This window comes from Pleuronectes platessa, chromosome 7 (assembly GCF_947347685.1).
Source record: "Pleuronectes platessa chromosome 7, fPlePla1.1, whole genome shotgun sequence".
In the NCBI taxonomy this organism is placed as follows: Eukaryota; Metazoa; Chordata; class Actinopteri; order Pleuronectiformes; family Pleuronectidae; genus Pleuronectes; species Pleuronectes platessa.
Window position 1 is genome coordinate 3169644 of NC_070632.1, and position 13420 is coordinate 3183063.

General features: G+C 43.0%; 1 protein-coding gene and 1 pseudogene across 1 annotated transcript; both read right to left on the reverse strand.

Annotated features, from left to right (window-relative positions):
- Positions 1-905: 905 nt before the first annotated feature.
- Positions 906-7490, reverse strand: tcp11l1 (t-complex 11, testis-specific-like 1). Its single transcript, XM_053426832.1, has 10 exons — positions 7217-7490; positions 6467-6601; positions 5156-5288; positions 4930-5050; positions 4547-4767; positions 4130-4266; positions 3683-3861; positions 3376-3557; positions 3096-3268; positions 906-2489 (listed from the first exon to the last, which is right to left on the reverse strand). The coding sequence occupies exons 2-10, from the start codon at positions 6591-6593 to the stop codon at positions 2278-2280; spliced, it is 1485 nt and encodes a 494-aa protein (XP_053282807.1). The 5' UTR covers positions 6594-6601; positions 7217-7490; the 3' UTR covers positions 906-2277.
- Positions 7491-8199: 709 nt separating this feature from the next.
- Positions 8200-12291, reverse strand: LOC128444368 (DEP domain-containing protein 7-like; annotated as a pseudogene).
- Positions 12292-13420: the final 1129 nt, after the last annotated feature.

Below are 13420 nucleotides of genomic sequence, written 5' to 3' on the forward strand. Positions count from 1 at the left end.
TATTCATCAGCAGCCACAAAATGCAAAATGAATATATGCTCCAGATAAAATTGTTATGTGCTCATTGCATTTGAATAGATAATGACATAAATGGTTGAATGCACTTATTGTTCGTGGCTTTGGATAAAAGCGTCCGCTAAATGAGATGTAATGTAATAAATATAATGATGTTGTACTGGCTTAAAAAATAGCATCATAATTGTTCTTATAAATTATATCACAAACATCTCATTAGGGCGTGAAAATATTTCATACCAAATCTAATCATATAGAGTGATTACAAATATTATTTTTTAAGATTAGCAATTATTCCTTAAATGTTATTATCAAACCCTCATGACGAAGACATTTAATTGAGTCTTTACATTTAACAATTTAACAATAAACCTTATTTTAAACAACTATAAATAAAAACAAAACAGAATCAACTATATAGAACTTAGAGGAAGAACATAAACATAATTCTTTGTCTAACCTAATCTTTAAAGTAAAAGTTGTTAAATCTAACCAGTAAATCAGTATGTAAACATGCACAGGATTATACTCACACAGTTGTCGGGGCCTCAGGTCCCAAAACAACTGCAGGTTCACCGCACTGTGTCAGTCGGCCTCAGGAATGTCATCAATGCAAACACATGAGTATTTGCGTTGATGAAATTCAACAGCAGCTGGGGCGTCTGTTCCGTTTGTGTATTTTTAGAGGACGAGTTTTAGGAAATTGTGTTTATATTGTGCTGCATGATACAGATCTCTCTATGATATTGTGTTTATTTAAAGATTAATATTGTTTAAATATCACAAACTGGCACAGAGAAAAGTTGGAGCTACACATACCACTCCGTCTGACTTTCCTACTGTGACATGTCAACATGTCTAACAATGTGAAAAGACAAACACACACAGGGTTGAACTGGGTCAGTTTCACTTTTTAATTGGGATTCACGAAAGGTCATGACGATTCCACCGTGTCTTAATAAACAAACAAAACTCAAAAACAAACACAAAACGAGTCAGGGGGACAGACAGGTGTTATCACAAGCTACAGGCTATAACACTGAGTAGCTGAAGCTTTGAAATAAAATCATATTTGCTGTTGGACACATATACATCATTGTTATTCAGGACAGGACTCTACTTTTAAAATGCTGTCTCTAAACTCAACACACTTGAGAAAAAACTGTTTTCATTTTTGCAGACAAGCAAGCACACAAACAGGTAATGTGTTATTACCTGTAAAAAGAAAAGAAATAATAAAACCAGCTAAAATTCAGCATTAGAAACTTGTCAGACCTACAGGCAAAGCAACGTGTATTTCAAATATTAATACTCTAAATATCTTAAACACTATCAGAGGTGAAAGGTGTGAGTGTGAGTGAAGTAAACTAAAAAAAGATCAGTAACACTTCAAGCTCGATCATAACAAAAGTCTGGTTTCACTTCTCAAAGCATCTTATTCATTTACATCCAGTGGATATCAAAAGTGCACACACCCTCCACGCTCCTATTTGTGTTTGAGGAATTTTAAAAAGGTGACAGCATCGTACGTACCGCTCTATTCATTTATAGCCTGGCTTTGTATGAACGTCATGATAACATTTAGACACTGCGTGGTATTGGCCCCTGCTGCACAGCAAATCTTTTAATTCCCTATGAGCCAGCGCAAATGTCCAGACCCTCAGAGAGGCTTTCAACATGCAGTTCAAAAGGTCAACGGGGTTTTAAACTGCGGCTGGTTCGATGAATGTAGATGACGTTGTCGTACAGGTGCTCGCATTCTCCCCTCAAATTCCTTCTACACATAAACACGTGTTTCTGTCTGAACACAACAGGCTGAGAAAGCTCAGTAACTACTTATTGGCAGATAGAGGCGGTTTCCTGGGTTTGAACGTAGATAGAAAGCTCCCAGGTCTAAAAGCAAGAGGACAAACACTTAACTCTGGAAATGATTGACCTGTGAAGACTGGTGTCCTACTGAAACACTTGATATGTAAAAGGTCTTGACTTGTAGCCTTTATATTTGAATAGTGTTACGATTATTAATGATTATATATCATTAGATATTTCATACCGTACCTAAGGATGGTAACCATTTGACAAAGCACGTAGGTACATGAGATTTGTAAAATACACAACACTGTGAGTTAATGCAGCAGAGATGGTGGTCAGGGATTTTTCATTACATCAGTTTGAGGTGTGAACTCTTTTATCTTAGAATGAAAGGTTTACTTGTGAGGGAGAAACTGCAAAACTAAACCAGGGTTCACCACTGGTCTGTGTTTACGTCTCCGTGCTGGGTGTCAGGATATTTGCGAGGATCTTCTGGTAGAACGGGGAGAAGACCAGCTTGTTGAAGTTGACCAGGCAACTGAACTGGACAGCCAGCTCCTTCATCTCCTTGCTGACCGGAGCCAGACCTCCTGGGAGATGAACGGGGGTCTTCTGCTGACTGGACTCCAGGGAAGCCAGGAGATAGGTCTGGACCCGTGACTCTGAGAGGGGAGGAGAGGAAGAAGGAAATGAGAGGAAGAGGAGAGGAGAGAGAAAGAGGGAGAGGAGAGAAAGAGGAAGAAGGAAATGAGAGGAAGAGGAGAGGAGAGAGAAAGAGGGAGAGGAGAGAAAGAGGAATAACAGAGGAGAAGATGAGAGTCAGAGGCAGAGGAGGTGAGGAGAGTCAGAGGAGAGGAAGAGGAGAGGAGAGAAAGATGAAGAAGAGAGGAAGAGGAATTCTCTGTCAGTACAAAAAAAACATAATTTATCTGCACAACAGCAGTTAGCAAAGACAACACTTGTAATTGATTCTCCATGTTGAGTTCTACACTGGTTGTTTTCTTCTGGAAGGGGGTCATGTGATAGGAGCCCTCAAATCAGCGAAGGGTACATCATGACCAAAGCGACCCAATAAGCAAGTGGTGAGTGTGTACAGCAATTGTTTCCCATCATCTACACTAAAAAACAGCCCCGGAGTTTTTCTAACTAAAACGTATCGAGCAGTTCAAACTTCTCAGTTTTATCGGCACTAAACCTCCTGAGTAGTGTGGCACCAGGTGTTTCTGTGGCTGAGTTGATCTGTTCTCAGAAGGTGTCCGTGTTCTTACCCATCAGCTTGCGGACTGTGTTGTCTGGCTGGATGATGGCAGAGATCTGTCCCTTCAGAATGCTCTTTCTGTCAGCGGAGAAAGGAGAGTAGCCATGTTGGCTCAGACACTGACTCAGCTCAACACACATCTTCTCTCCGATGGTGGCTAAGGCCTCCTCAGCGCTGAAAGACCTTGGGACAGACAGGAGGAAGTTATGCAAGTGGGGAAACACTGGAATACAGTTCATTACATATACCAGCAGCGTTAAAAGGTTAAGTACTAAAGTATTTGCCCTCACGGTTTGTGCATGTCTGCAATCATGACGTTGATGGCGGTTTTAAGAATCTCCATCAGCCCCGGCAGGCCTGAGATGGCCTCCCCCGTTGTGGTGTAGACGATGAGGAGCACAGAGGAGAGCAGGACTAACTGATCAGCCTTCTGCTGCATCTCCTGGAATCGAGCCTGATCCATCAACACCGTCTATCGAGAGGAGGAGGAGGAGGAATACAGTTTGTGGTGGCAAATAAAAAAGAACAAGAACACCTTTAAAGAGATGAACAATTAACCGAGGTGCAGCAATAAGCTCCGGGATCGAGGGTGTGTACCTCTGGGAAGGCGTCGGAGGCGTGGTCCCACCTCAGCAGGCGTAGATAGGCCTGATTGTGGACATTAACAGGGAGGAGGGAGGGGGGGTTGGAGGAGGCAGCACTGGAACCGTCCTGCTCGGCCTCTCTCAGGTGTTTCACTGTGTCCTCCAGCCACTTCTCAGTGTAGTCTAAGGCATCTGGAGAACAACCATCATGTTAACAACTGACTGTTTCCAAATCAAGTAAGTGTCGGAATCTGTTTACTAGCATGAAGCTAACTTTGTCTTTCTGGAGGTTGTCATTTAACAAATTGTTAATAGTAAAAAACTGCAGCTAGAGGAAGTTGTACTAATTCAGATATTCAATTTTACGAAGGTTAATTCTGTATTTTACAAACAGTCCATTATGAAATGCTGGCAGCATAAATAATACAATAAATGATAAATAATGTAAAAGCCTCCTTACTTGGTTGTTTCTCCAGAAACTCCTGGAACTTGCCCCTCTCATACTCAACCGACTGCTGCATCAGATGAGGCCTGATGCTGCTCAGGGCGAAGTTTGCCATGTCGTACTTCATCATGTCAAGAACTGAGAATATCGCCCTTAGAAAAGAGGGAGAACAGAAAATAAACCAACACTGTGAAAACATAAACACAACAATCATAACAACTGATGATTATTACTGTGAATCTACTCTCATTCAGTCTGGATTAATATGTGGGACCCGCCGGCCTCGTCTTTTACCATCGTCTAAACTGACGTCGACCCCAGAACTAACTTCTGCACGGAAATGGACTGGAATGAAATTGCACACTCTAAAAATAAACTGCGGCCTGGAACACACAGAGCTGATATCACTGCCTCTCTGGTCTCTGGTCTTACTTGAACAGCGGCACAATATCTGTGATCTCCTTCAGCTTGTTGATGTCCTCGTCCCTGCAGGGGGCGCACAGCGAGCCCATCATCCCAGTGACGAACTGGGACAGTTTACTTATGTCCAGAGCTCCATTCTCCGCCTGCTGCTGGATCAGGGGCAGGTCCAGGACCTCCTCGATGCGGGCGCGCAGACGGCCGTGGTTCGGCAGAAACAAAGACAGAAGAATCTGTTGAGACGAAAGAGAGGATGACTCAATGTAAAAAGGGATGAATAATGTCCACATGAAGAAAAGCCTGCTCCGGTGACACATTTCTACAGGATCATATTTGAAGTGTGAATTAGCCCTGAGGATTTGGGACCGGTTTACTTCCTGAATCCCGTGCCTCACCTCTTTGATTTCAGCGAGTAGTTTGATGGCGTGTTTGTACGACGGTGGATCCTCCTTCAGCTGTTCTTCCAAGGTATCCCAGAATGCTTTGTGCATAACCTCCTTCAATCTCTGCTCCAAACTGTGCAGAGGGCAAAGGATGCACCGTTACTATTCCAGGAGTGAATAACCTCATGCGAGGACAAGGGCTCATGCGACAGTCACAATATAAAAGTCTTATCCTCACCTTCCTTCAGGTGGCGCTGCAGGTTTGACTTGAAACGCCTGGTTGACCATTATTTCATGAGCCAGAGTCATGTTGGAGACTCCCTTGGCCGTGTGCATCAGCTGCTCCACAGACACGAACTTGACAGCGCTCGCTGTGAGGGAGGAAATAACCATCTTATTAAAATCAATTTGTATTGAGAGGTCTAGCACAGGGGAGGTCATTCAGAGCCGTGGTATCCAGGACCTGTCGATACACGTTCAAGACCAATCGTGAGTCAGTCTCACCTGTCAATTATAACTAATGATTAATAACTGTGTGAAAATTACAGAAACCATCTTCGAGAAAAAAAGGTTAAACGATTACTCTGTCTTTTATAGTCTGGTCCATGTTTAGATAGAGGAAGAGAGGTTTATGACCTGTACTGCACTGAGCCACCAGGGGGCAATGAAGATGCTTTGGCTGCAGTTTTTGGAGTCTTCCTTTCTTCCATCTCTATTTACATTCTATGGTTAAGAAAATGTTCAAGTAGATTTAGTGGTAATGTTGTGTAGATCCACTAACACTCTGTTCAGTCCACCTGCCTTAGAGCAAAGTCTGTATTCCTACAAATGAGCATTAACAAGAAGTCACAGTTTCCAACCCACATTTGTAACGTCTTCATTTAGACAAACAGGACAATGAAACGCATTTCTAAGATTAAAGGGTTGCTCCTGCCTTATTCATCTCACTTCAAACATTCTGTGAGAACTTTGAGTAATAAAGTAAAGGTTTCTGTCTCTGTGGGATAAGTTTCTTTATTCATTTGTTCTAATCTAAAGATATATGTGCCAACACACAAGCCGTTAAACATGACCCCAACTGAGGCTAGGAAAGCTGATATCTGGACCCCATTCAAAACACTGAGGGTGTGCCACAGACTGCATGTGTTTGTTAGCCTGACATCCGAAGCCCTCTGTCTCAATTCCATAAAATGTGTTGTGTGCAACCATGTGACTGCACTGAAAACCATGGCCACAGCTAGAAAACACAATGCTCTCACTGTTACTGTACAATATAAGTGACTGATAAGCAGCTGTACATGACAGAGGTGTAAGGTTTCATCCTCTGTTGTCAACATTACCACCACTCTGTCTATATTTGTACACACGTCCATCACATTGTACACACTCTGAAGAGCCTGCAGGTGTATCTTGATGAAAAGAACCCGGCATGTTCATGGGACTGATATTTCTGAGAGTGTGAATCCTCAGTTTGTCCTCATGAGCACACGGTGGGGGTGTCTGTGTGTTTATTTACCTTCTGTACTCTCAGTTAAAGCCTGTTTCTCACCTGGTGGCGTTTGACCGCAGGCTGTATTTTCCCGCTCTCTATTCCTCGGCGTCTCCTCAGTCCTTTCCTCATTCGACCCCTCGTCGTCTCCTCCTCCCTCCTCCTGGTGATCTGCCTCCTTTGGCATGTTTGAGTCTGTGGGGTGAAGCAACTGGTCAATACTGTGTAGTGCAATGTACTGGTCTGTAACGGTTAATGTCTAGTCTTTGATTTTAAGTTTTACTCTTTCACTGTTTTGACACTCATATCATCACCATCATACCATCATTTTTACAGGTTGTCAAATGCATAACTTTGTTTAGCTTCAGTAATTTATCTTTATATCTGTATTTATATTTGGCTTCGATACTCTGCCTCAGTAACTCACGCTTCCCATGCCCTTATACTTGAAATTATGTGTACTGTCAGGATCTACATTAGCATATTACTTATTTACAGTACGAGCTTTGTAGTAGTTTCAGGTGATGAGAATTTCATCTCACTGTTCTAATCCTCTTGTGTTTGCCTGTTTTGTTTGCTACTGGATCAATAAAGTATTTATTTATCTGTCTGCCTGTCTGTCTGCCTGTCGGTGGACCTCAGGTCACAGTACCGACACAGGGATGCTATCACATGTCACTGGTGTGTGAGGGGTGACGATGGAGGATGAGGATGAAGATGGAGGATGAAGAGCTCCACAGATGTAAACACAACAAAGCATCACGGTCATGTGACTGAAGCCGAGGCCCGACCTGCGGGTTCGTTACTCACCTTGTGTCCGTTAGCTCCGAGGATCGAGCTGCGTCAGATCAACTATGACGTTAGCTTAAATCTGCGCGTTCCCGACTGTCAACAACAATAACAATAACAATAACAACGACGACACAACAACAAAACCTAACGGACCCGCTGCTCCCTCATGTCCACTTCACCGCTGACGCACGTTTATTTACAGTCAGTCACCAGAGAGACGCCATTGTTCGATTCCGAACGTTGCTGCGTTGCGCTCCTCCGATGCTGCGGCAGACCGGCCGACACTTCCGGGTTTGGGAGTGGTCACCGTGACGTCACAGGCGAGCCCCCAACTGCGCGGGCGCACACAAACTTATTTTGATGTAGATCATATTACATTTTATTTGTCACGTGCAAGTAAACAGACTCACCAGTACAATGAAGAAGCCCAACCAGTATGACTATGATAAATCAATAATTAAGTTAAAATAAAAGTAAGGTGCTGATTTTATTTTAGTCGATTTTGTTTTAAGTTGATATTTAGTTTTATAAAAATAGATTTATTGAAGTTAATAGTTTTAGTTCCATTTAATAAATAAATAACAGGTAAAAACAGACTCTGGTTAATAAAGCAAGTCACTTTGTTTTAGGATGGTGGGTGAACCATTGTGGACGAAGGGAGGAGACATGCTCGGGACAATTTGACCAATTCAAACCATAACTAGTTAATGTTCGAATTTTGTCCCCAATAAATTGGTCTACAAATCTGTCCCCAGAGGAAGCCTTTGACAGACGTGAGACATGAGACATTTCCGGAGGAGCCAAGAATATATCAACGGTTTATTTATTTTGTTTGATAAGGAAGCAAATACAAGTGTAAACATTTCTTTTAGGTCAGTTAGCTTCTACCTAACTAGACAACAACTAACAAAACATGTAAAAGTCACCAACTACTTTACAGCCGCTGAAGGAATTGACAGTCTATAATATTAGAGACAGAGTTTATCACCGGCCTCATAAATCTAGAGCATGCTCAAAGCAGAGTCACCGAAGAACTGGTTGAAGATCTCCGGGTGGGCTCGGTAAAACTGTCCGAAGAGACGCTTCCTCTCCTTGGCTGAGCTCTTTGTGTTGGTGTTGATGCCGTCCAGCAGAGCCCACAGCTCCTGCTTGGTGGTCTCCTTCGTGGCGTCAGTGTAGGTCCTGCCGGTGACCTGCTGACACAACGTGGAGCCTGGAGGACAGAATCACCACAGAGGGAAAACACAGGGCTAACAGTGAGGTCACGTTATGCTGCACATGTTTGTCCATTTATTGACTTAAAATAAAGATGGACCACATGAAAGTGAAGCCAAAGGGTCTTGATCGCCCACTGGTGGCAGGCTGCAGAACAAGTCACAAACCATGCCTCCTCCGCCATGTTAGAAGATGTCACATGCACCAAAATAAAGAGCATATTAAATACATTCAAAGATGGCTTCTATCATTTTATGTAATTTTTATTAGAGTGTGAATTCTGACAAAATTCTGAAATGATAATCAGGTTCGGTCAGGTTGGCGACTTGACCTTGTTCATATGTGAAAAGCAAACTTCGGAGAACGTCGACAACATGGGTCCGAACTTTCTCTGGAGTTCATGTCTGAAAACAGCTCATATTTAATGAAGACATACAAAGCCATATTGACTCAATGTTTGATTGGCGCTGTTCCAGATCATTAAAGAGATCATATTGATAATAATTAGAGTTTAGAGTTTATGGTGAAAGTGCAAACAGCCCCATCCTCGTGTTTAAAGAGGAATGAGGATCTAATCTATAAGTGTTTATTTAGTATTTAAATGCTATTTCTGCTTTATTTATATTTCCTTATGTTTATATTACATGTTTTGCTTCTTTATTACTTTTACTGACGTCTATTTCTTGACTGTTCTCTTTGATGCTGAGGATCAGCAACTCCCCTCTTCGTGGGACTAATAACGGATCATCATATCTTATCTTATGGTGATGGACACTGGTGCATTTACCCGTCACATCGGGCTGCGTCCCCTGTACAAGGCTGCTCAGCTTCTCACTCACTCCTTTGTGCAGAGCTCCTGGTATCTGGAGCAGAAAGAAAAAATGTCTTGGTGGAACAGGATCCTATGATTTATCGATTAAAGATGTCCGTGCAGTAACGGTGTTCCTGTTTTACCTTGAAGATTTCCTTTATGTTGCTGAGCATGAAGACCAGAAGCAGGTCCTCGTTCTCCTTTGAAAGAGCTTTGCTGCGGACGATGGCTCTGGAGAAAGACTTCTTCACTGCTAATCTGTTTTCCATCTGAGGGTCAACGGCACATCTTAAACCTCAACGTACAAATATACAGGAAAGAGGAAGAAGAGCTGAGGTGGGAAGTCCACTTCTCCTGCTGCTTCTCAAGAGGCTGCGTCACATCAACCACTTTTAATTGTGCATTATCAAAAATAAGATTCCGGCTCTCACCTCCTTATCCAGTTTTATCGCTTGTGGATCAGCAGCCAGAGTCATGAACGTGAGCAGCCTGCGCAGCTCGTCTCTGCAGCTAGGTGGCAGCAGTTTCAAGCACAGCTGCAGAGCCTCCAGGGCCTTGTCTAACTTAGCGTTCACTGGGACAAAAATAAGACAAAATTGATTTTAGGGAAACTGATGCTGAGCAACGAGAGCACTGATTGGATCAGCCAAGGTTCATTAATGTGAGGTATAAACAGGCTTTAAGTCAGTGACAAAGCTTTTCCTGTTCTCTGGTATTACCATATTTTAATTATTGTGTAGATGAGTGGGGAAACACCTACAGAAGCACCCTGCTTATTTGATGAATTTAATTATTGATGTATTGATATAGATATTTTTTTGTGTGCAATAATTGAATGTTTCATCGCTCAAGCAGCTTTTGTAAAGATTAAATTTACTGTTACTCTGTGTAATCTTTTAATTTCCTACATACATATTTTATGTTTATAAAATGTTTGCAATAAACAATCAATCATGGGTATGAGACTCTTACCCAGCAGGTCCGTGACGGCGGTGTACAAGTCAGTCATGTGCTGTGGCAGCAGTGGAGGTAGGTCTGTGTGACTGTAGTGTTTCACCAGAGTCCTGTACACCAGCAGTTTGCACTGGGCCAGACCACTGAGGAAGAGACGAGGCTCATCACTGCTGTAGCCTGATGTGGACACACACACATTAGATTTAATACAGAAGATCTACATCCTCAGCAGAGATGACTGATTCCACACGCTGACACACATCGGAAAACGTTACCTCCATCCTGGTTGATGGAACCAGCAGGTGCTTGGTCACAGCTCTCCTGGTCCTGAGGGAACCAGTGAGGCAGCTCCCGGCTCAGCTCCACCACAGGCTGATCAGACAGGAAGTCCAGACAGTCCAGAGCTGCACACAGCCACTTGTCCTCCCTGATGAAGAGGAAGAAAAGAGGAAGAAAAATTTTATTAGAAAGAGATGTATGCAAAATTAAAATGTGCTCTTAATTTAGACAGAAAATGTTCTTCAAAGCTGTAACACACTGAGTCTCCCTGAAGGCCTTGAAGATCTGTCTGTCCAGGTGGTTGCTGCTGTAGATCAGGTCTGGGTTACTGTGGGACAGCGGGTGGGACGGAGCGGGGGGAGACAGGTTCTGGCTGCTCTGAAGAACCCCCTCCAGGAGGGGGAGCTCCACCAGGCTCAGCAGCCTGAGGAGGGTCTGCTCATGCCACACCTCGTCTACCACTGAGGAGAGAAGAGAGACAAGAAATAAGATTAATAAAAACACAATGACCTGGTTGTTCCCATGGTGAATAAAACACATGTGACCTACATGACTGAGGTAACACAGAGTCCGTCTGCAGTTTGCTGGGACTCACACTCTGGTTGTCCACCACGGCCTCCACTGAGAGGCGGCCGGTGACATGAGCATCCGGCTGCTTTGCTCTGGTGGACGTCTTATTGAAGTTGACAGGAGTTAACGGGAGGACATGTGACCCGGTGACACGCACCTGCTCCTCCTGCCTGAGGAGCAAAACCCAGACGACTCAGAGGGGACATGTTGGGAAGCTTCCTGAAAACTCTGGTGCAGGTTAGACTACATGATGTGGTACGAGTTGATAAAGGTTTGACGTCTTTCAGAGATTTAGAAATTGTAAAGTTTTCTAATTTAATATGCTTTACCTTTCCTATGCACCAAAGCTTATTCCTTGTAGGTGAAAACCTACTTAGCAATAAAAAAAAATTCTAGTTTTGACACATCTGCTCAGATGTAGCTGAAAGGACATGTTATGGACTCTGTACCTGTCTGATGCAGCGCTGCAGAAGAGTTTCTGAATCCCATTCACCGGCAAGACTCCCTCCAGCTCATCAACTGAAGGCATGAGCACGTTTAAAAACCTTTGTGTGACATTTTAAAAGTAATGAATAACTGTGATGTAATGAAAGAACATCACTCAAACAGGAATATATGATGTTGTACCTGTAAAGGGAACTCTTGCTGTCTTGAAATGAATCCTGCTTCTTGTCTTTCCCAAACACTTTAGTTCCCACCGCCTCAAACACGTTACACTCCAACAGAGCCTGGCACACGCTCACCACTTTGTTCCGAGACACGTCTGCACCTGTAGATATAGAGAAAGAAAATTAAGATTATGGTTTTGGGTCATACTGAGCTATCAGATCACCAATTAGCTGATCTAAATCAGAGTAGAATCCAGTTTCTTGCCCCACACACACACACCATCAAAGCCCTGGATGTTTTGTAAATGCTCAGTCACCACATCTACGGCCTCTGAGCCGAGGAAACAGTCGCTGTGGGACTTGAGGTGAAGCCGTCGACGCTTCACGGTCACAGAGGACCTGAGGTGAGCGAGGAGGCCGCTCCACAGGGAGGAGGACTGGAGGCCGGCAGCTCTACCAGACACTCCACAACCTGAGGGACACAGAGGAGCATGGAGGTAAACACACTTTCTCAAAGTAAGAAGGCAGTGAGACTATCTTATTGCCACCAGGCCTTGATGTGCTGCAGCTCTCTGAGTCATGAACTCACCTGGAGGCCGCACACACAGTTTCTCTGCGAGGTTCAGGGCCGCAGCTCTCTCCTTGATTGAGGCCATGTTGGGCAGATGGAGGTGGACCGCACGTGCAGGATCCGTGACGATGCACAATGGCCTCCTGTCTATGTTTGGTGCTGTATTTAATTTGAACCTCTAGATGGCAGCAACCACTAAATCACATTCAACTCACAGGCTACAGGAGTCTTATTCAGAGTTTTATGGTGCAAACTGTTCTGACTCAAACACGTGCTGACCTCACATGAGAACGTATGATGGAACACATGATAAATGTACATTATTCATGAATGATGAAAACGACACATGGTCAGTCATCCTGCCTTCAGGTGCTCAAGGAAAACTTAGATTCAGAGATTGAAGCAGAAAAAGATCTTCCCCAGCTTTACAGCCTCTGAGCCCCAAAGTAAAGATGTCAAGTCAAGTAAAAGTCAGTTAAAGTTGATTCATAAAGCGGGTTTAAAGGGGCCATTGTGGACATAAGTGCTGAACAGGTTTAAAACAGTAAATACACAAAGTTTTTTTGCATCCTGTACTAATTACTATTGTATTTTAAAGCAATAACTGCTGCACATTGATAATACAAAGCAATGAATACAATTTAATGTGTAATTTCGAGTATTGAATAGTTTTTTTTTGGACAAATTTCCATTTCCCTGTCTGCTAGTCGATAAGCATCTAATGTACACACATGGACTACACACCGTATATATAAAAACCATGGTCCTATAATACAGGTGTTCCCAAGCTAAAGGTCCTTTAGATTCAATTTGTATGTCTAGTTTTTTATTTTTTATCATAGAATTTAATTTACACATAGTTAAAACACACAGTGATCTGTTCTGCTTGTTCACCTGACAGCCTGGACACAGGGGGCGCTGTGGGAAACCAGCTCCCCTCCAGATTCTTACCTCAGGGACGTTTGTACGCGGGCTAACAGGCTAACAGGCTAATGAGCTAATCACTAAAGGTAAATATCTCCCATTAAACCACTTTATTCTCAGATATTCACTCTAAATTAAGACATTTTCAATATCCACTGACATTAACATCTTAACATGTCGTTAAAATAATACATATTACAGTTAATTCACTTATTACATTATTATTTGTTTGATATGTGGTAGCATTAAGGAGGTTTATGCTAGCTAACCTTCCTTTACAAGTTAGCTTC